We start from the raw sequence: 24,420 nt of genomic DNA, 5'->3' as shown, positions 1-24,420 counted from the left end.
CGTTAAAGAATCTGAGGAATCCCTTCGGGAACATTTGTGACCTTTGGCACTTTTTGGATAAAATATTTTATTTTTATGGTGGGGTTTGATGGGGGTGGTGATAAATATAATTTATTCTCTTTGATATTAGGTTTTTATGGTGGAATGGAGACTGGATTTGTTTTAAATATTCATTTGGTCAATGTTACATACACATGTACTTGTATTTACTGAAATTACAGGTATAGCTTTTTCCGAGAAAAAAAAAGGAGAAGGAAATAGGTAGCCATTTTCTTAGGTACTATAGGGATTTGGTTCCAGGTTTTTCAGCCTTATATAAAGTGCTGTAATTAATCAGAAAGGTGGACTAGTGCTTTATTTTGGTGGGCTAGTGGAATTTACAAACCCACTAGCCCTGTAGCTAGTGACTTTTAAAACAATTGTCATACCCTGTTTCTCCAAAAGTGTTTTAACCTGAAAGTGTTTAACTGATGTTTTGCAGGATGTAGATACAATATACCTCTCTCAGGATACTAGGGAGCTGTGTTTACGAGATTTTGACCATCTCAGTGGAAAGTGAGTATAGTACCATAATAATTAATATGTGTATCATATATACATGTACATCAAGTTTCAGGGTGGTTGGATTGGGAGTTTTCTGCTTGTCGGAGAACATTTTGTTCAGTATCTCGGTGTGATTTACCACGCAAGTTTCAGAGATCGCTGCACAATTTTAAAACATTAAACAGCGGTTGCTAATAAATTTTCAATTGACTAGAAATATCACTAATCGAGATTTTGAACACAACATTTTTTCCTGCATGTTTGAAAGAAAGTTTATTATTATACTGAATACAGGGATGTGAGAGCTACGCGGAAACGCATAAATGCACTTTTTCATTTCGTCTAAAAAAACAAAAAACAAAAAAACAATGTGCCTTTTGGCTGACGGAGACTGCCGCGCCGCGCACAAGAGTTAGATCACAAGTAGTATTCGCACGTAGTACATTCCCTTGGCTGGATTTCATCAGCTTCGCTGCGATTGGCCAGTTTTGTCCAATCCAGGATATGCTATTCGAAAGCCTTTGTTCGACTTGGGGAAAAAAGTAAGCATTTTTGTTTCAGCCCCTCTCACATCGCTGTTAATAATATAATATATTCATCAGGGTTCAGTCTGATTGGAGATTTTGTTCTGCATGTTTATTCAGCTACAACACAACTTGTTGCCTAAAGTTTGTGCTGTCCAGTTCCTTTCTCATGACCATAGTTGTTTCCCTTTGGTTGTTACTGTGTTTTTTCAAAAGTTTTAGTCCCGTAATTTCCATTAGTTAGCGTGTGAGGATTGAACAGTTTGAAGCCTGTCTCTATCCAACTGCATCATGAACAAATTTATAGTTTTTCTCTCTAATATTTTAATGTCTTCTTTTCTCAGGGACCTTGTGCCTATCATTGCAGCATTGGAGCATAATTCCTGGTTTACAAAACTCAATGCAAGCAATGTTAAACTGGTAAGTACCTGTAACATTAGAATGTAATTCCTGGTTTACAAAACTCTGCAAGCAGTGTTAAACTGGTAGGTAGTCGAACATAATTCCTGGTTTACAAAACTGTACAAACAGTTTTAAACTGGTAAGTAGTCGGAACATAATTCCTGGTTTACAAAATTCAATTCAAACAATGTTAACTGGTAAATTAATGAACATAATTCCTGGTTTACAAAACTCATTTCAAATAATGTTAAACTGGTAAGTAACCAAACGTAATTCCTGGTTGACAAAAAAGATCCAACAGACTTGTACTGGTAGGAACCACAATAATTGCTGTTTACGAAACTCACAGTCATGAATGTATTCCTAGACCAGTTCCAGGGCCCCATTTTATGAAATGATCCAAGCACTAAAATCGTCTTAATTGAAGTTATGCAGAATGAAGGAAATGTTTTATTTAACAATGCACTCAACACATTTTATTTACGGTTATGTGGCGTCGGACATATGGTTAAGGATCACACAGATATTGAAAGAGGAAACTCGTTGTCGCCACTTCATGGGCTACTCTTTTCGATTAGCAGCAAGGGATCTTTTATATGCAACATGCCACAGACAGAATAGTACATACCACGGCCTTTGTTACATCAGTTGTGGAGCACTGGCTGGAACGAGAAATAGCCTAATGGGTCCACCGACAGGGATCGATCCTATACCGACCACGCATCAAACAAACGCTTTACCACTGGGCTACATCCCGTCCCTGAAGTTATGCACTTACTTGGAGATTTACAAAACAAAAAGGCGAGATATAGGTATTACTTTTCTGACTCTGCATGGTGATGGAGGCAACAATGGCATTAACTTGTGTGTTTAAGTTTAACATTAAAGTTTCCCTTTTAGATCCGTTTGCTAGGTCAATGAAACGTGGTTTATGGTTAAACCTATGGATGTGCATCACAGTTCACTGAAAAGACATATGATGTATGAGATATTTAATTCCAAGGAATTCTTGATCTGTCCTGATCAGACCTTTCTGGGCAATGTGAAGAGTGTGTTCATGACAGGCATACTAACCTTCATTGGATGTTACCACATGCCAGGTGATTGACTGAATGGTCAATTGATCGATTCAACTTTCCGACATTGTCATAGCAATAAAATCTGTTTAATTTTGATTAGGAATCTTTAGCAGTATGAGTATTAAACTTCTCCTTTTCTGTGTACAGACTCCTGAAGCATCAAATGAAATTCTGAAGGTGATGAAGCGAAACGCTGTGATAGAGGAACTGTTGCTGAGCAACACGGGCATCAAACTGTGAGTTCAAGCTGAACTTTAGTTACATTATCATAGTCAAAAGATGTACAGAGAACTTCAGTTGCATTATTATAGTCAAAAGAGACAGAGAACTTCAGTTACATTATCACAGTCAAAAGAGACAGAGAACCTCAGTTACATTATGATAGTCAAAAGAGACCAAGTTACATTATGATAGTCAAAAGAGACCGAGAACCTCAGTTACATTATGATAGTCAAAAGAGACCGAGAACCTCAGTTACATTATGATAGTCAAAAGAGACAGGGAACCTCAGTTACATTATGATAGTCAAAAGAGACCGAGAACCTCAGTTACATTATGATAGTCAAAAGAGAGACAGGGAACCTCAGTTACATTATGATAGTCAAAAGAGACAGGGAACCTCAGTTACATTATGATAGTCAAAAGAGACAGGGAACCTCAGTTACATTATGATAGTCAAAAGAGACAGGGAACCTCAGTTACATTATCATAGTCAAAAGAGACAGGGAACTTCAGTTACATTATCATAGTCAAAAGAGACAGGGTTTGTAGCGGTCTTTAAATTCCTTGAAAGTCTTTCAATTTGAAAAAAATGATTTTAGGTCTTTTAAAGTCTTTGAATTGTAATAAAAATCTTTAAAAGTCTTTAAATTCTCTCAAATCATAGCCATGATTTGCAAAGCAATGATGATATCATTTACAGCTGCATGCACTTGATATTTTCCAGTTACAAGGTTTAATCTGTCATGATGCATGTAAAGAAACCTAAAAAAATTATTTCCCATGGACAGCAACGTAAAGAAACTGATTTGGTATTTTTTATTGCATTCTGTTGTCTTTGACTGCTGTGTAAAAGTCTTTGAAAGTGTTTGATTTTTAAGGCTGTGAACCCGGAGAGAACTTTAGTTACAATTTGATAGCCAAAAGATGCAGAGAGCTTTAGTTACATTTTGATAGTCGAACGAGGCAGAGAGGTTTAGTTACGTCTTGATAGTTGAAAGATGCAGAGTGCTTATTACATTATGATAGTCAAAAGAGGCAGAGAGCTTTAGTTACATTTTGATAATTGAAAGAGGCAGAGATCTTTAGTTACGTCTTGATAGTTGAAAGAGGCAGAGATCTTAATTACATTATGATAAGTCAAAAGAGGCAGCAATCTAATTAAAATTAGCACCACTATTACATGTGGATCTAACACCAGCCAGTTGGAGCTCATGTCCACCAATCAAAACCTTACTTGCAGAATCCTGCCAGTGATTTAAAAATAATTTGAAAACATTCCGAATTATCCTGAGGGTATACGACATGTTTCGTGTGAATTACGAATGCCTTAAAACATGTTTTATTTTATATAATAAATAATTTGTAATGTAAAACTGAAGACTGATTTAGTTTTTTTTAATATATATAAATAAATAAATAATTTTTAATGTAAAATTGAAGACTGATAACCCATCCCGTACGTATTGGTATGGTTCGCTGTCCTGCGGCCACTAAAATAGACTTGCCAGGTATTTTTAGAATTTGTATGCTCCCAAATAACGTTATAAAAGGCGAAGTGTGATTGGTCAATATTTAAATTATTATTTACAGACAAAATGTTACCTGGACATTGGGGACTATGCAGTGTTGTTAGTTTTAAATCACTGGCAGGATTCTGCAAGTAAGGTTTTGATTGGTGGACATGAGCTCCAACTAGCTGGTGTTAGATCCACATGTAATAGTGGAGCTAATTTTAATTAGATTGAAGAGGCAGAGAGTTTTAATTACGTTTTGATAGTCGAAAGAGGCAGATAATTTCAGTTATGTTTTGATAGTCGAAAGAGGCAGAGAATTAGTTTCATTATGGTAGCCAAAAGAGGCAGAGAGCTTTAGTTAGTACATTATAATAGTTGAAAGAGGTGGAGAGCTTTTGCTTACTTGTTTTTCTCTTTGTCATCGTGGTACATGTATATATATCTTTTATGATGTGTTTCAGAGACTTCATTCAGAAACTGTCCACGGCCCTTCTGTCGAACAGCGGGACACAGCTGACTAGCATCGACCTGTCGAACAACATGCTTGAAGACAGAGGTTAGTTTCTGAGAAAGGAATTGTATGTTTAGTGACACCCCAGCAGTTGTTTAACCCCTTCACTGTAGTAAAGAGCATGAATTGGTTCAGAAAGAGAAAGAGTAAAGGGAAGTAATTAACTGGACTAACGTTAGTTATTCTGCTAAGAAAGGAAGTTGTGTGAAGATGTACCATGCTTGTCCATAACACTACGTGGATGGAGCTCGTCCGGCATACATGTGTGTCCACAGAGGGTGTTGAGTGTTATGATTTATTACACCCCTATTCAATCTTACTATAGGGCAGGATGTAGCCCAGTGGGAAAATGCTCCCTTGATGTGCGGTCAGTCTAGGATCGATCCCTGTCGGTGGGCCTATTGGTCTATTTCTCGCTCAAGTCAGTGCACCACAACTGGTATATCAAAGGTTGTGGTATGTGTTATCCTGTCTGCATATAAAAGATCCCTTGCTACTAATGGAAAAATGTGGCGGGTTTCATCTCTATGACTGTGTCAAAATTACCATGTGTTTGACATCCAATAGCCAATGATTAATGAATCAATGTACTCTAGTGGTTACTTAATGTTAAGTAAATCCATGAAAGGAGGATTGATTTTGACGTTAAATTAAAAACCGTTTTTGTGAGAAAAAATAAAAGAAGGTATGTAATAAATACAGAACTTTACATACATTTTTTTCACTTCCTATTTATTGCACTCGTTTATTTTGCACAAGAACATACCACGAGACTGCTATGCTCTGCAGCCTTGTGGTATATATTCTTGTGCAAAGTAAACTTGTTTAATAAATAGGAAGCGAAAACAAGGTATGTGAAGTTCTGTATATTTATCACACCTCAGATGATTGCTCTCGAATTTAAGTATTATCCACTTTATTAAAAATTGTTTTTAATAAAGTCTGCTATTTGAATATAATGTTTATGTGTGTGTGTGTATGTAAAAACATGTTTTATGTTACAGTCGTCATTCACATGATGGGATCAATAAGCAATCTATCGAAAGGCCTTGTGTCTCTGGATTTGTCTAAGACTGGACTGACATCTAAGGGGTTGAACAGGATAGCTGAGACAATTGCGGGTAGTGAGAATATTCCGTTGACGTTGAGCACGCTGATACTGGCCGATAACGGACAGAAAGGAGAAGAGTTGACCGTAAGTCTCTTGTTGGTTTTATCAGGTTTCATTCAGTCAGTCATTTGTACTTACTTTCATGTTTTTATCCACATAAGCATATAAAAGATCCCTTGCTGCTAATCAAAAAGAGTAGCCCATGAAGTGGCAACAGCAGGTTTCCTCTCAGTATCTGTCTGATCCTTAACCATATGTCTGACGCCATATAACCATAAATAAAATGTGTTGAGTGCATCATGAAATAAGATATTTCCTTCTTTCCTTTATCCACGGGGCGGGACGTGGTACAGTGTTCGCTCGATGCGTGGTCGGTTTGGGATCGAACGCCATCAGTGGGCCCATTGGTCTATTTCTCGCTCCAGCCAGTACATCAAAGGCCGTGGTATGTGCTATCCCATCTATGGGATAGTGCATATACAAGATCCCTTGCTGCTAATTAAAAAGAGTGGCCCATGAAGTGGCAACAGAAGGTTTCCTCCCTCAATATCTGTATGGTCCTTAACCATATAACCGTAAATAAAATGTGTTGAGTGTGTCGTTAAATAAAACATTTCCTTCCTTCATTCATTCAGTCAGTCATTTGTTTTTATCCACATGAGGTTCATGCATGCTGTCGTGGGACAAGTTAAAGGGACATTCCTGTCATGTTGTCGACTAACAAAGACTTTTTAACAATTGTAATTACATATGAAATGTATTTTTCGGCATAACATATTAGTGGCTGTATATTAGACGTGTTTCTGATCATTCTAATATTTGTACTCAGTTAAATTTCATTTTATTTCCTAACATTTAATTTTTTCGTACATACAAAATTATTTGAAGACAAAATCCAGTTTGGGCTTCTTACAAATATTAAGACGACCAGAAACACATTGAATATATATACAGACACTAATATTCTAAACCAGAAAATATATTTAATATGTAAGTTAAGTCGTAGAAATATTTTATTAGTCGGAAACATCTTACAATGCAGCAAACTCAGGAATGTCCCTTTAAATGAAATCTTGAAAATTTGTAGTGAGGAGAGAAAGAAAGAAAGAGTTTGGGTTAGGTATGAAGGCAACACTTGGTCAAAAGAATGATAAAATGGCTGTAACTAGATGAAGCCTTCCAAATGGCAGTAAGAGATTATTTGTCTCCATTTTTTTTGTAGACAGGATAGCACATGCCATGCCCTTCAATATTATATCTGTTTTAAGCAAATATCGTTTTACAAAATATTATCGAGCTAATCTTTCTCACTTGTTTTCAGAGTATCTACAACTTCCTAGCCCAGTCGAATGTTGTGTCCCATTTGAATCTGTCATCAACAGATTGTTCCTTAGATATGGTAAGTTGTCCCATTTGAATCTGTTATCAACAGATTGTTCCTTAGATATGGTAAGTTGTCCCATTTGAATCTGTTATCAACAAATAGTGCCTTAGATATGGTAAGTTATCTCATTTGAATCTGTCATCAGGAGATAGTGCCTTAGATATGGTAAGTTGTCCCATTTGAATCTGTTATCAACAAATAGTGCCTTAGATATGGTAAGTTATCTCATTTGAATCTGTCATCAGGAGATAGTGCCTTAGATATGGTAAGTTGTCCCATTTGAATCTGTTATCAACAGATTGTTCCTTAGATATGGTAAGTTGTCCCATTTGAATCTGTTATCAACAAATAGTGCCTTAGATATGGTAAGTTATCTCATTTGAATCTGTCATCAGGAGATAGTGCCTTAGATATGGTAAGTTGTCCCATTTGAATCTGTCATTAACATATAGTGCCTTAGATATGGTAAGTTATCTCATTTGAATCTGTCATCAGGAGATAGTGCCTTAGATATGGTAAGTTGTCCCATTTGAATCTGTCATTAACATATAGTGCCTTAGATATGGTAAGTTGTCCCTTTTGAATCTGTCATCAACAGATAGTGCCTTAGATATATGGTAAGTTGTTCTGTTTGAATCTGTCATCAACAGATAGTGCCTTAGATATGGTAAGTTATCTCATTTAAATCTGTCATCAACAGATAGTGCCTTAGATATGGTAAGTTATCTCATTTGAATCTGTCATCAACAGATAGTGCCTTAGATATGGTAAGTTATCTCATTTGAATCTGTCATAGACAGATTTTGCCTTAGATATGGTAACTTGTCCCATTTTGATCAATGTTTTTGTTTTTTTTCATTTCAGCTTGATTTGCATGGACCTATTTTCACAAAATAGATTGAATTTGATCTGTCATGCTGCAATATTACTTTTATTTTAATGTGGTATTGAATTTTCAGAGAATTCTTCTTTTTTTCATTTTCAACAAACTATTTATTTGGTGATAATCTTTTAATTTTGTGTATTATTTTGTTGTTATGTATGTTTTATTTTTTATTATTTGTATATCGTTTTGATCAGCTAAGTATAACCTGGCACATCTCAAGTTATCCCGCAGTGTCTTCACTCATAGATATGTTTTATTTTGAGTGTGGCCCTGGTTCGAAGATAATGTCACTCAGATATGTTTTATTTTAACAGCTGAGTGTGGCCCTGGTTCGAAGATGATGCCACTCACAGATATGTTTTAATTTAACAGCTGAGTGCGGCCCTGGTTCGAAGATGATGCCACTCACATATATGTTTTATTTTAACAGCTGAGTGCGGCCCTGGTTCGAAGGTGATGCCACTCACAGATATGTGTTATTTTAACAGCTGAGTGCGACCCTGGTTCGAGGGTGATGTCACTCACAGATATGTTTTATTTTAACAGCTGTGTGCGGCCCTGGTTCGAGGGTGATGTCACTCACAGATATGTTTTATTTTAACAGCTGAGTGCGGCCCTGGTTCGAAGGTGATGCCACTCACAGATATGTGTTATTTTAACAGCTGAGTGCGACCCTGGTTCGAGGGTGATGTCACTCACAGATATGTTTTATTTTAACAGCTGTGTGCGGCCCTGGTTCGAGGGTGATGTCACTCACAGATATGTTTTAATTTAACAGCCGAGTGCGGCCCTGGTTCGAAGATGATGCCACTCACATATATGTTTTATTTTAACAGCTGAGTGCGGCCCTGGTTCGAAGGTGATGCCACTCACAGATATGTGTTATTTTAACAGCTGAGTGTGGCCCTGGTTCGAGGGTGATGTCACTCACAGATATATTTTATTTTAACAGCTGTGTGCGGCCCTGGTTCGAGGGTGATGTCACTCACAGATATGTTTTATTTTAACAGCTGAGTGCGGCCCTGGTTCGAAGGTGATGCCACTCACAGATATGTGTTATTTTAACAGCTGAGTGCGACCCTGGTTCGAGGGTGATGTCACTCACAGATATGTTTTATTTTAACAGCTGTGTGCGGCCCTGGTTCGAGGGTGATGTCACTCACAGATATGTTTTATTTTAACAGCTGAGTGCGGCCCTGGTTCGAGGGTGTACATGTAACCTGGTACATCTCAAGTTGTCCCACACTGTCTTCACTCACAGGAAGACCAAAGATGTTCAGGTCCCTCGCACGTGGAAACAGTTTTTTGCGAGTACATACTCGCTACAGTACATTGATCTTTCTTGGTGCAGGCTTCCACCAGAAGCTGTGAAGTAAGTCATAGAACATCTCAATAAAATCGGCTTTGTTAAAACTGCATTCACGCTATCTCATTCATGCAAAACACAACAGTCTTAATAAACTCTTGATAGCTACAGTTTTACTAAAACATACACAGTAAAAAAAAAAAAAAAATCATACACACTTGTATTATAATGTATCTCTGTCATTGTAAATACTCATTGTACAAAAATTCATATATCAGGGCTCATTTTGGGTGAGCAAAACATTTTGTTAAAACATTTAAGAAACCGACAGTTATTTTCCAACGAAATATCCATCATTACATGAAATCATTTCACCAAATTAAAATAAAATTTGCCAGCTGTTTTAAAAATTTGCAGTTGGTGAATTTAGCAAGTGCCAAAGCTAGCTGTCATCTGGCAACCTGAGTGTATCGAATAAAGTTTCAAGTAAAATTACTTCTGTCTAATTCTGTTTTAATTTTTCTCCTTTCTTTCACTCCTCACTCAGTCAGTGCACCACGACTGTTACACCAAAGGCCTGTGTATGTTCTGTCCTGTCTGGAATGATGCATATAAAAGATCCCTTGCTGCTAATCGAAAAGAGTAGCCCATGAAGTGGCGACATCGGGTTTCCTCCCTCAATATCTGTGTGGTTCTTAACCATATGTCCGACGCCATATAACCGTAAATAAAATGTGTTGAGTGTGCGTCATTAAATAAACCATTTCCTTCTTTCCTTTCTTTCACAGAGAACTGCTGATGGGAATTGCCAGTAATAACCACATGAAGTCCATCGAAATTGACCTTAGCAGCAACGACCTTCAGACACAAGGTGCCAGCATCATTGGAGGCTGTCTGCCAGACATTCGCAACATTTCCAGCCTTGACGTCAGTAACAACGGTAAGTGACTTGTTTACGAAGTCCTCGGTGTAAACTACAGAAATGTTTAACGTACCGAAATGGAATAGTACCAGTTTGCTAAATCTGTCAGGCTGGTCTTGTTTTAGGGCATAAAAACAAAAATGAAAATACTGGTATGTCAAAGGCTGTGGTATGTAGTGATTATTTTGAAAAAAGAAGTTAATTAAGCACCCTCTTTCCTCCCCACCCCCATAGTTTCTACCATGGCTGTCTAACAAAATATTCTTACTGATGTCCAGTTTGAAATATAACGAAAAAAATTATGTTTTCTTACAGGTGGTTCTATTGACAAAAACACTATTAATGATAATAGCAGTGTTTGATATATTAATTGCATTTTGACTACTGTGTTTGAGTCAAAATAGGTGCCACAATATATTTGAATCTGGGAAATTCTTCGATTAGGTAGAATTGACCATTTCAGTCAGAAAACGTTTATCGTAATCTCGTAAAGTCAACCCCAGTCGACAATGTCTGTAGAGAATAAAACTGCCATGTGTTCAGATGACAGCCTCTACCCTTCTCATTCCCCCAGTCAGTCGCCTCATAGTATTTTGAAAGAGAGAACTGCAGCCTCTAAAGCTGCCAAAATATTCTCCAGATGGGAGGCATGTTTAAAGTACCGAAAGGAATACTACCAAAGAGGCATTTCTTGAGATAACTAAAATATTTTTTTTTATCCAACTTAATTAATTTCTCTGTGTATATATACATTGTAATAAAAATACAAAGTATATTTTAGCGGAATTTGAATCTACTGTACCAATTCATAGGTTAATTGACTGTCGATAACGTTAACTTCATGTTCAACCGAAAAAAGATCCCTTGCTGCTCATTCATAAGACTTGCCTATGTGGCAGTGGCAGGTTTCTTTCTGACTCTTATTAGATATTTAACAGCAGCTGATTGCACAAAGTGCTGGAATGCTGTTAAATGGCTAAATATTAGATAACAAAAAAAACTGTACGGTGTTTCAAGGTTTTTCATTGTTTATAAAAAAAAACATTCCATATTTTATTACAAAAACTTACGATATGATTTTGGCTGATGCTTTGCAAATCCCTTGCTGCTAATCGAAAAGAGTAGCCTATGAAGTGGCCACAGCGGGTTTTCACTCTCAATATCTGTGTGATCCTTAACCATATGTCTGACGCCATATAACTGTCAATAAAATGTGTTGAATGCGTCGTTAAATAAAACATTTCCTTCCTTCCATTCTGAATGGGGACCGCCATTTAAGACCACTGTGTAACTTTTACCTCACAAGCCAATCTCAGCACCCAACCACCAGTATTAAAATGTACAGATTTTGTTTTGTATAACCCACTTTCATCTCTGAGCTAAGACTGCTTGTTAGTGTGTCAGTATTGTATACTCTTAAGAACTATGATCTACAGACTTGTGTTTGTTTTGTTTTGTTAAGGTTTTGACCAGGATGTTGGCTAAGACTTATTTGTTAGTATTAGTGGTGTAACGATACACTCGAATATTCGGTGCACCGAACAGCGACCTGTATCATAGTTGTATTCGTATTCGTGGCTGCTTGAACCAAATACACGCGAATATTATAATGTAACTGCATGTCGTATGTTTAAGCATACGCCAGTGATGCTGTTTAAATTGAAATTCAGCAGCAATTATTTCATATCAAACGCAGACACGTAGGCTTACAATATATACTATTAAGACCATCATGACAATTATTAGACTGGAGTCTGGACCACTGTTTCGCAAGTCTAAAATTGAACATATGTAGAGGGTTTAGTGACAGTCTAGTTCAGACTTCGGCTATTTCCGCTGCATTCCCACGGAAATGAGGTTAGCGTTCTCGAACTTTCTGTGGCGTCCCATTTAATAATGTCCAAACTAGTGGGCATCGCTAATGCCCCTGCAAAATTTAAATCAATTGTATGGAAATATTTCGGATATGTTGCCAAACATCTTCTGTGCATCCCAGCAACAAGTGTGTTTAGCACTGCTGGCGATGTTGTAACTGCACAAAGAGCTGCACTTTCAGGCGAACATGTTGATATGCTAGTCTTTTTGAAGACAAACATTGCAATTGATTAAAGAATAGACCCTTTTGCTTGACATTATCAAGATTATTTGTGGTTGTTCACTGCTCATTTATATATATATATATATATATTTTTATTTTTTTTTGAAAAGATAAACTGTGTACATGCAACTGAATAAGCACGTTTTTGCCTATATGCATTGTATTCATGAATAAATAGTTGTATTCGTCACCTTATATTCGTGATACGTATCGTATTCGCCACCCTGTGTATTCGTTACACCTCTAGTTAGTATGACAGTATTGTACTCTCTTCAAGACCTGTGATTTACAAATACTGGTTTTTGTTTGTTTTGTAAAGGTTTCGACCAGGATCTGAAGCACTTACTGCGAGACATTCCGACAAACACACACCTCAAACACCTTGCCATTGGGCAGAACTTTCAAGGAGTGAAACCAAAGTAAGTGTTACATTATGTCAAACTTTCATCTGTATATGTTTTATTTTGGTCAACTTACCAGTTGTAGCAGAATGCAGTTAAGTAAAGGAAGGAAATGTTTTATTTAACGACACACTCAACACATTTTATTTATGGTTATATGGCGTCAGACATATGGTTAAGGACCACATAGATATTGAGAGAGGAAACCCGCTTTCGCCACTTCATGGTCTACTCTTTTCGATTAGCAGCAAGGGATTTTTTTTATATGCACCATCCCACAGACAGGTTAGTACTGCCTTTGATGTACTAGTCGTGATGCACTGGTTGGAACGAGAAATAGCCTAATGGGCCCACTGACTAGGCTACGTCCCGCCCCCAATGCAGTTAAGTGGTAAAGCGATGTAGGATGGGTTACTGATCGATATCAGCAGGGTGTGTAGTGTCTAGGTTGGACAAAAACATAGTAAAATGTTTGGCAAATTTTGTTTAAAAATGTATTCAGAATGTTAAATTCACTTTTAATTCATATTTAGCAAAAGACCCATGACTTGCAATGAGATGGCAAAAAATGTCTTCATTTCATTGATTGAATTTGAAAAATTGCAGAAACACAGTTATTTTCAAAGAAATTTCAATCATTACATGAAGATATTTTTCCAATTTAAAATATTGACCAACCGAATTGAGTGAGTGTCAGAGTTACATGTAGCCTTGACAACATGCCCGATGTAGCCAAATATAGTGAAACCAAGCAAGATGTAGAGTATGAAAGAAGGAATCTACTGCCGTTGCAATGGCTTGTCTTTGCCAATAAGGAATCGTTAGCAAACACACACATTATTACATTCCATAGTCTTTCCTATATATGGGGACAGGACATGGCCCAGTGGTAAAGCGTTCGCATGATGTGCATTCGGTCTGGGATTGATCCCCATCGGTGGGCCCATTGGGCTATTTCTCGCTCCAGCCAGTGCACCACGACTGGTACATCAAAGGCTGTGATATGTGTTATCCTGTCTGTGGGATGATGCATATAAAAGGTCCATGCTGCTAATCGCCTTTTTGTTTTGTAAATCTCAGCCTTCAGGGATGTAGCCCAGTGGTAAAGCGTTTGTTTGATGCGTGGTCGGTATAGGATCGATTCCTGTCGGTGGACCCATTAGGCTATTTCTCGTTCCAGCCAGTGCTCCACAACTGATGTAATAAAGGCTGTGGTATGTCCCTTGCTGCTAATCGAAAAGAGTAGCCTATGTAGTGGCGACAGCGGGTTTCCACTCTCAATATCTGTGCAGTCCGTAACCATATGTCCGACGCCATATAACCGTAAATAAAAGGTGTTGAGTGCATTGTTAAATAAAACATTTCCTTCCTTCATATATATCAGTCATGGAAGTCTGATTGGTATCAATCTAATTAAAATTAGCTCCACTATTACATGCGGGAGCTCATGTCCAGTTGACCTTTCATTCGACCAATCAAAACCTTACTTGCAAAATCATGCCAGTGATTTGAAAAGAATTTGAAAACATTCGGTATTATGCCGAGGGTATACAAAATGATTCGGGTGAATTACGAAGTATGCCAGCACTAATTTCAATATAAAATTTTATATAAAATTTATTTCAAGATGGAAAAAACCCTGTTATGGTATAGCCATAAAATCTGTTTATACTGGTACATAATCCAGAATTTATTACTGCACTTTTTAATGTTGAAAGAGACCAACAAGTTCCCTATTGCATAAATAGTCTTGACCGATATTTTTAGAATTTGTATGCTCCCGAATAACGCTATAAAAGGCGAAGTGTAATTGGTCGATATTTAAATTGTTATTTATAGATGAAATGTCACCTGGACATGGGAGTCCACGCAATGCTGTTAGATCTACTGGTAGACCAGTAGAGCTAATTTTAATCAGATTGGATTGGTATGAGGGGAAAACAAAGGAGATGTTTTAAATTTATCATTATTAGTAGTTTCTGGAGATGGGTGGGGTGGTGTGAGGAGGGTGTTTACGCAGAAATTCATTAATTCATTTTGGTTTATATTTGTGGTTATACTCGTTAACATTCAAGCATGCTGTCCCAGGCACACATCTCAGCTATCTGGGCTGTCTGGTTTGTTGTTAGTTGTTTGTGAGAGAGAAGTTGGTGTAGTAGTAAATTTAGGCGATAATCTTTCAGTTAACATGGCCATTAAATCATACATTGATCACAAATTGTAAGATGTACAAAATATGTCACAAATCACTTACTATCCATTTTATTCAATAAGTTTTTGTTGTTTTTCAGATACATAGCAGTGGTGCTGGATCCAGTTATTCAAATGATACAGGATGAAGACTGTGTAAGTCAACTATAAAACACATATGTCAGTCTCTTTGGGCATTTATTGTTCATACGTCTTTGCTACCCCTTTGTCTGTTTTTGTTTCCTCTTTGTCTCTCTCTCTCCCTCTCCTCTCCTCTCCCCTCCCCTCCCATCCCCTCCCCTTCCCCTCCCCCTCCCCCTCCCCTCTCTCCCTCTCTCTCTCTCTCTCTCTCTCTCTCTCTCTCTCTCTCTCTCTCTCTCTCTCTCTCTCTCTCTCTCTCTCTCTCTCTCAATCTGTTTCCCACCCCATCCGTATCACCAGTACAGCATCCACATTTACTTTAAGATGATCTTTGATCTACAACCATATTTTATACAGTAATGAGGCCTATTTCCAGCTACAGACTGATTGTTAAAGATATATGTGTGCTAATTTTGGGCCGAATTTACAAAGCCTATTTATGTCTTGCGTTGTATTACTACATGCATTTACAACGTATAAACACCTGCGTGTAATGTTCTGGCTCAACAAACTCATTTCAAAAATGATGATGGCTTTTATTCATACTGAAAACATAGACTTGTCGTCTGCTTGGCCATGCCGTATCCCTAGGATACACTTCCGGGCTCTGTTATATTAGCATTTCTGGTAATAGTAACTAAACAACAACAGTTTCTATATCGCTATTGGTATTAATGCTATATACATTACACTGCATCTACGAAAAACAGGCTTCATAAATTCAGCCCTTTATTTTTAAAATTGTTAAAATTGTTTGTGTTGTAGGTACTTACGTCTCTGTCATTGGCCGATTCAAAGCTTAAAGCCGACACAGCGTTTGTGATCAACGCACTTGGTGGCAACACAAAGCTTGAACACTTAGACTTGAGGTAAGTCGGTTTATTGTTTGTCCTCCACCTTATTTTCCAACTAATGTTTGAAAAATATTTTATCCTCTGTTATTTTTTTATCCATGACTATTTTAAATTGTTCACCAGTGTTTCAAATTTAAACCTAGAATTACAGGTTATGCTCTGATAAATTTGATTTACAATAAGCCATCAGTCAAAGTTGAAATGATTGCTTCTATAAAATTGAGTTAAAACATATTTTGAGTGGAGATGAAAACTGAATCATTGACATGAAATGCAGAGTATGGTTTATCCTCTCTCAAACATGATCATGAATTGTTTTCTCATGCCCCTATACCACTAGGGTTTCAGGCATGTCCATTACGGGTCCGATCTCTGGGTAGTCATGGACCTGACCCAGGACAGAATCCTCTCTCAAACTTGAGTTTGAATCGTGAATTGTGGTTGAAATGTCAACAAGAAATCAAGCCTTAGATTTGCCTATGTATATTTGAGTTGAGTGTTTTGTGCTGTATTCCAGTGGTAACCTGATGGGTGACCTCGGAGCGCGAATGCTGGGGAAAGCCCTCCAGATCAACACCAAGCTGCGGTCTGTATTGTGGGACCGGAACGGCACGACGGCCCAGGGCTTTGAAGATATCGCTGAAGCTTTAGAGAAGTACGTTACCTGCGGTGTAAATATGTCACTGTCGTCGCGATATTCAGATTTATCTTCTCACTACTAATGAAGGCAGTGAATACTAATTTAGTTACAGAAAGTGTGAACTCTGAAATGCTTATTTATTTGGATGGTATGGCAATTGTATGTTTTTATATTGATAACACTCGTATATGTGTCATTGCCATTTGAGACCATAAATAATATTACAGGTAAGAAAAAATAATAATATTTTTTTGTGTTAAGCCTTATTGCCAGTGTTAAATTAGTTGGATTTTTTACAATTTGAGGTTGAATAATGTAGGTTCAAAATTACATATTTCATGTTTGTTAAACTGGGTAGATAAAAGTTAGGGTGATATAACAGATATGTTATTGGTGCATTTGTATGTATTACTTACACTAATGTTTTCTATGTACAGGAATTTCACAATTCGCAAGATGCCGTTCCCGGTCAATGATGCTGCAGCAGCCATGAAAGTTAACCCAGAGAGAACAGAGCTGGCCTTACAGAAGGTATGTATTTGTCTTGTTCTTTTGTGCTGCATTGGTTTGCTGTCTCACCTTTAGGAAGTAAAAAGGTGATATGTAGGTATTATTACCCATATGGTTTACAGTATCTTGGTTCATATCGAAGTATTACATCCCAATGGAATGCCAAGTGGGACATAACACTTCAATGGTATTTGACTGGCACGCTACAACCTTACCGGAACATCAACCAAATCAGATCAGTGTTATAAATCAAAATGGATTATGGGTAATAAATAGGATATTAAACTTGCTACCATTTTGTATCATGTTTTTTGTAGTGAGTAATGTAAACATTATTGAAAAAAAAATCAACTTACCTGCTATAGTAATTGTACTATTGCAGTGTTATTATCAGATTGAATCATTGCTATAAAGAAACCACAGTCCCTGTAAGATAGTGTCAGACTAGGCGTACTGTTATATTATCGTATTGTAATGTTATTTTCAGATTGAATGATTGCTACAAAGAAACCCCAGCCCCTGTAAGATAAGTGTCAGACCAGGCTAATATTATCATATTGTAATGTTATTTTCAGATTGAATCGTTGCTACAAAGAAACCACAGCCCCTGTAAGATAGTGTCTATATATTATCATATTGTAATGTTATTTTCAGATTGAATTGTTGCTACAAAGAAACCACAGCCCCTGTAAGATAGTGTCTATATATTATCATATTGTAATGTTATTTTCAGATTGAATAATTTCTACAAAGAAACCACAGCCCCTGTAAGATAGTGTCTATATATTATTATATTGTAATGTTATTTTCAGATTGAATCGTTGTTACAAAGAAACCACAGCCCCTGTAAGATAGTGTCTATATATTATCATATTGTAATGTTATTTTCTGATTGAATCTTTGCTACAAGGGAACCACAGTCCCTGTAACATAGCGTCTATGTTTTATCATATTGTAATGTTATTTTCAGATTGAATCGTTGCTACAAAGAAACCACAGTCCCTGTAAGATAGCGTCAGACTAGGCGTACTGTTATATTATCGTATTGTAATGTTATTTTCAGATTGAATCATTGCTACAAAGAAATCACAGTCCCTGTAAGATAGCGTCAGACCAGGCGTACCGCTTACAACAAGGCTTCCTCATTAGCTCCACACAACAAGTAGGTTTTAGGCTGATTTCCACAGTCATATGTTGTATGTCTCTAACTGTCTCCAGCAGATGTTTTTAAATTAGTTATTACTTGGGTGTTTTTTTATTTCAAAATAGTTGTTGTATTATCTAATACTGTAACATTACATTTTAAGAATTTAAAGAAATTATTGTATATCCAAAATATGTTTGCATACTTATTGTCTATGTTCCTATTAGATATATTAAACAAATCTGTATTCAGGGTTTACGTCCTGGAAATAATGGAATGTCCTTGATTTTTGTAATTTTAAAATCCAGGCTTGGAATGTCCTTGAAAAAGCCTTAAATTTTATTGTGTCCTGCAAATTTAAGCCAAACATTTAGTGGTTTATTTTTGTCCCATCTTTACTTTTGTTGTCCTCATAACCTGTTTAAATTCAGACAACAATTTGTTATAAAAACATTCACTGATTGAACATTTCATGTCCTGTTTTTTTTCAGTTGTAAGAACCCTGTGTATTGATATGAACATGTTATTACATAAAAATAAATTGTGTGAAAACTGAAAACTTGTTTTTGTTTGAAATTAAATTGGTACTCTAATATGATTATGTACCAAACTGGTTCTCTAGATGGTGGGAGGAATTTAGTCACGAATATGTTAAACTATTTGCTCTACAACCGTTGTTGGTTTTAACTTGTAGATGGTCGACATGCTGGTGGTTGTTAGTTATACTATTTGCTCTACCACCATTGTTGGTTTTAACTTGTCGATGGTCGACCGGCTGGTGGTTGTTAGTTAAACTATTTGCTCTACAACTGTTGTTGTTTTTAACTTGTAGATGGTCGACCGGCTGGTGGTTCAGGTGCAGGACACGGTGAATGCTTTAAGTATAGGTCCGACTGAGAACTTCAAGGACAGCATTGAGCAGGCCAATCTCGTCATAAAAGACGCAGACAACTCCAAACAGGTAACATATTTATTAATAAAGTCCGCACTCAAGGGCGAGACGTAGCCCAGTGGTAAAGCGCTCACTTGATGCGCGGTCGGTTTGGGATCAATCCCCGTCAGTGGGCCCATTGGGTTATTTTTCGCTCCAGCCAGTGCACCACGACTGGTGTAACAAAGGCCGTGGTATGTGCTATCCTGTCTATGGGATGGTGCATATAAAAGATCCCTTGTTGCTAATCGAAAAGAGTAGCCCATGAAGTGGCGACAGCGAGTTTCCTCACTCTATCTGTGTGGTCCTAAACCATATGTCCAACACCATATAACCGTAAATAAAATGTGTTGAGTGCGTCGTTAAATAAAACATTTCTTTCAAAAGTTTTAATGAAGTCTGCACTCAAAGCTTTAATAAAATCAAAACTCAAAATAAAGATTAAACTCAAAGCTTTAACCTTCTGACTACTGGATTAATTTTTGATAAAAACCATGTTGAGTCGATACAAGTTTATGACTTTTACTCACATATTTTCACATATTTTGTATAAACACAAAATAATGTTCATATGTGAAAAGGTAAGTACTATTTTCGTAGGTTTTGGTGATTTTAATATTTTAGATCAGTTAAATTTGGTTTTAAAATGTGCCAATTTTTTTTATAAAGTTGCACTTACTTATAAGCAATGGGATTAGTTATCTGGTATTTACGGCCATTATTCCCCATCATTATGTTTTCCTGACCACATTTATATTTGGAAACAAACTACGATTTATATCACAATATTTTGTGAAGTTCGTTGTTGATAAAACAGTCAAATTTGTTATCAAATTAGCTGTCATAATCGGCTATCGATTTGTCAAAATGACTGCGACGTTCCTCCAGTGTTGTCAAGCAAAAATACTTGCCGAAAACAACTCTTTCAACTTCCCAGGTATTTTCCATTGAAAAATTAAAAACTAAAGCTGCCATAATCTCAATTAATCTATTTCCTGTTCTATTATTTCTGGTGAGTATTATTTCAACACGGTGAAAATATGAATTGAGGAATGCACTGTGTATGTTAGGCGAGATATCTCGCTTTGTAGTATTCAGAAGGTTAATAAAGTCTGAACTTAAAGCTTTAATAAAGTCTGAACTCAAAGCTTTAATAAAGTCTGAACTTAAAGCTTTAATAAAGTCTGAACTCAAAGCTTTAATAAAGTCTGAACTCAAAACTTTAATAAAGCTTTAATAAAGTCTGAACTCAAAGCTTTAATAAAGTGAAATCAAAACATTAATAGAGGTTAAACTCAAATCTTTAATAAAGTTGAAATTCTGAATGCTTTAATAGTTTTGCACTTAGCTTTAATAAAGTCTTCCACATTAAAATAACATGTAATTAAAGTTAGGAGAGTTTTGTAAAAGTCTTGTATCTGGAAAAGTACATAAAAGATCAATTGATACTGATAAGATAATAGCTTGTGTGGTGGCAGCAGGTTTCTCCTTTATCACTCTAGATCCTGTGTTTCGACTTTCTACGTGCGTAGATGATGCTTACCAATGCCCTGTGGTGTTGTTAAACAACCAGTCTGTTTTCCTTTTCATAAATATATTTCCTGCAATAGCTATAATTATGTCTAATGTTGCAACTTGTTACAAATGCAGTTATTTCACCAATTAATACTTTTCAGCTATTACCACGATTACAAGATATTGCCATTAAGTCCCAAAATTCTGGAAATGCGACAGAGGTAAAACTTCAGGAAATGGCTGACAACTTGAGACAGGTGATGGAGAAACAAATAAAGGTTAGTTATTGCAAATATTTGACTTGCTAGATGCTAGCTTGTTTCCATAATGGTCATGGCTTAAAATATTATATTATTAGCGTCATACCAGTCCAACCATTTTTTGCATAGCTTTATCATATAACAGTACAGATCAAGTTTGAATTTCATGAGGAATGGCCCATTTGTGACAGAATTATGGCCCTTGAGGTTTGAAAATTTATTGGACCCAGTAGAATGGTTGTTTTGTTACTTTTTCCTGTGGTGGTAGCTAGCCAAAAAATGGATATCTGCTATTAGTATTACTTACAATAACCATGTCTGTTTGACTAAAAGGCAGTCACAAGTAGAAAAACAAGCCAAATCATTTAAAATTAACACAGTGTATAGCTTGTTACAAAATGTTAGTATTAAAAATGCAGAGCACAACATTTCACACTAGTTATCAATGAGTTTGCAAGCTGGTTATACATTTTCCAGTTGCAGATGTTTTTTGTTTTTTTTAAGTTAACCTTTTGACAAAATTAATTACTCTTATCATTAATGTCTGATTTTCAGAACCCTAATCCTAAACTGAACCCATTTTCTTTCTGGGGGAGACCCCCCCCATATTGACTGTGGTTGTATTCAATTCCACAGTACCATACCCAAAAATGTTTTGGCAGAAACACTTGGTTACCACACACATCATTAAGTTCTGGAACTTTGCAGATATCCTTACATAAATATTATTAACTTAATTTATATAATTAACACAATGGCTGGTTACCGGAATTAATCATTAACCCCCCCAAAAAAAACCCAAACAAACCCCACCAATATAATCTGAATTATGGATAAGCCATTTATTGAAATTTTCTGCCCTCCAATGATGTTTTTGAAACCATTTATTTTCAGAAAACCGTGTCCGAAATGTTGCAGTGTACAAAGTCCCAGTGTTCGGCTGTGATGTCCAATGAGGTAAAACTATCTGCAATAAAAACTGTATATATGGGGTGGGTGGGAAAAGTGACCATCTGCACATGGTAAGTGCAAGAGAGCACCAGTAGCCTGACCAGTTTAAGTTTCAAGCACACTGTTCTGGGCACATTCCTCAGCTATATGGGCTGTATGTCCAGGACAGTGGGTTAATATTTAGTGAGAGAGAAGAGGATGTAGTGGTCTTACACCTAGCCACTGAGTTATTAAAACTCGCTCTGGGTGGGAGCGGGTACCGGGCTGTGAACCCAGTACTTATCAGCCTTATGTCCAATGGCTTAACTACATCACACACCACCGAGGCTGGTACTGTTTCATATAAAGTGTGTTGTATTTCAGGAGTTCCAGACAGAGCTCAATGATGGATGTCTTGAAAGAAGTTCCCTGCCACGCGACTTTACAAAAATTGTACTGGATGGTGTCGGAACCGATGTCTTTAACAAACTTGGGTAAAATTTACTTAAATGTTTTACAACATCCAATGACTGGATTGTCCACACTGGCATTTGTATAAACTGCCAGGATCACAGAGACCCTGTTCAGTGTCTAAACCGGCACACTGAGTATCTGGGCACATATTATCGGTTGAATCCGATTTAGACAGTCCACTGTAACTTAGATGGTTTTGGGTTTGTTTTTTATTATGATCTGAGTGAAATAATGAAGGAACAGTAAAAAGGTTTCCTTTATATTAAATGTCTAATTCACAAACATTTCTTATGCAGCATCATATCATCCTTGCAAGTTTTTTGCATTGCACTGCGGGATTGCAAATTTGCAAGAGTTTAGTGAATTAGGAATTGGGCTAGGGATTTTTTTTCAAAGCTATCTTAGCATTACAAAATTGCAAACCCATCTTGGCAATTACTGTGACATGTACTATAGTGATGTCATAGCTTAAGATGGTTTTTAGATTTCATAACAATAAGATTGCTTAAAAAATATGGGCCCTGGAAGATTTAGATTATTTGATTTGTGTTATTTGTAAAGATGAGAAATCAGTTTTATGTTTAGCAATCTGGCAAATTTCTTTCTGTTTCTGATATCAATGACTTAACATTTGACTACTTTTCTGACATAAAATGTTATGTATACCAGTTTCAGAGACCGTCTTGAGATGGTACATGTAGTGTGTTAATAATGTTTTCATGTATCATTTATCATGTTGTTTGCAGTGAACTGAACTTAGCAGTGGCAGCTCATATATCTGACCAAGTGGTGGACGAGGTGATAGACAGTCTTACCAGCAGCCACAAGACATTGGTTAGTTGTTCTTCTTAAAATCTGATCACAGCTGGTTTCATTGGTTGGTTGTTCATCTTAAATCTGCTTACAGCTGGTCTCATTGGTTGGTTGTTCATCTTAAATCTGCTTACAGCTTATCTCATTGGTTAGTTGTTCATCTTAAATTTGCTTACAGCTGGTCTCATTGGTTAGTTGTTCATCTTAAATCTGCTTACAGCTGGTCTCATTGGTTAGTTGTTCTTCTTAAATATGCTTACAGCTTGCTCAGTGGCTGGTTGTTCATCTTAAATATGCTTACAGCTGGTCTCATTGGTTAGTTGTTCAGCTTAAATCTGCTTACGCTGGTCTCATTGGTTAGTTGTTCATCTTAAATCTGCTTACAGCTGGTCTCATTGGTTAGTTGTTCATCTTAAATTTGCTCACAGCTTGTCTCATTGGTTGGTTGTTCATCTTAAATTTGCTCACAGCTGGTTTCATTGGTTAGTTGTTCATCTTAAATCTGCTTACAGCTGGTCTCATTGGTTAGTTGTTCATCTTAAATCTGCTTACAGCTGGTCTCATTGGTTGGTTGTTCATCTTAAATCTGCTTACAGCTGGTCTCATTGGTTAGTTGTTCATCTTAAATCTGCTTACAGCTGGTCTCATTGGTCAGTTGTTCATCTTAAATCTGCTCACAGCTGGTTTCATTGGTTAGTTGTTCATCTTAAATCTGCTTACAGCTGGTCTCATTGGTTAGTTGTTCATCTTAAATCTGCTTACAGCTGGTCTCATTGGTCAGGTGTTCTTCTTAAATCTACTTACAGATTGTCTCATTGGGTTAGTTGTTTTTCTTAATTCTTCTTACAGCTAGTTTCATTGGTTAGTTGTTCTTCTTAAATCTGCTTACAGCTGGTTTCATTGGTTAAACGTTTTTGATCTTGAATCTGTTTACAGCTGGTCTCATTGGTAAAGTTGTTAATATTAAATCTCTTACTGATTGGTCTCATTGGTTGTCATTTCATCTTAAATCTGCTTACAGCTTGTCTCATTGGTTACCGGCCTCGGTTAAATCGTGCTCAGGCCATCGGTCTTCATTGGTTAGTGGGTTCGGATCCCAGTCGATCTGCTTATTT

The 24,420-nt window shown here is 36.7% G+C and overlaps 1 protein-coding gene across 7 annotated transcripts in view; it reads left to right on the top strand.

Annotated features, from left to right (window-relative positions):
• Positions 1–24,420, top strand: part of LOC121388619 (F-actin-uncapping protein LRRC16A-like) — a 98,901-nt gene that overhangs the window by 18,715 nt on the left and 55,766 nt on the right. For all 7 annotated transcript variants that reach the window (XM_041520036.1, XM_041520034.1, XM_041520032.1 and 4 more), the window contains exons 7-25: positions 482–555; positions 1,412–1,487; positions 2,696–2,784; positions 4,746–4,840; positions 5,800–5,990; positions 7,228–7,305; positions 9,361–9,548; positions 10,271–10,422; positions 12,822–12,921; positions 15,195–15,249; positions 16,000–16,103; positions 16,606–16,743; positions 17,166–17,259; positions 18,302–18,400; positions 19,215–19,343; positions 20,990–21,106; positions 21,983–22,045; positions 22,403–22,512; positions 23,239–23,326. In XM_041520036.1, the coding sequence (XP_041375970.1) occupies positions 482–555; positions 1,412–1,487; positions 2,696–2,784; positions 4,746–4,840; positions 5,800–5,990; positions 7,228–7,305; positions 9,361–9,548; positions 10,271–10,422; positions 12,822–12,921; positions 15,195–15,249; positions 16,000–16,103; positions 16,606–16,743; positions 17,166–17,259; positions 18,302–18,400; positions 19,215–19,343; positions 20,990–21,106; positions 21,983–22,045; positions 22,403–22,512; positions 23,239–23,326 (2,040 nt within the window). The remainder of the gene's footprint in view (positions 1–481; positions 556–1,411; positions 1,488–2,695; positions 2,785–4,745; positions 4,841–5,799; positions 5,991–7,227; positions 7,306–9,360; positions 9,549–10,270; positions 10,423–12,821; positions 12,922–15,194; positions 15,250–15,999; positions 16,104–16,605; positions 16,744–17,165; positions 17,260–18,301; positions 18,401–19,214; positions 19,344–20,989; positions 21,107–21,982; positions 22,046–22,402; positions 22,513–23,238; positions 23,327–24,420) is intronic.

Source organism: Gigantopelta aegis, chromosome 14, assembly GCF_016097555.1.
Source record: "Gigantopelta aegis isolate Gae_Host chromosome 14, Gae_host_genome, whole genome shotgun sequence".
Lineage (NCBI taxonomy): Eukaryota > Metazoa > Mollusca > Gastropoda > Neomphalida > Peltospiridae > Gigantopelta > Gigantopelta aegis.
Note: the sequence above shows the minus strand (reverse complement) of the source record. Positions and strands in the feature narration are given on the sequence as shown.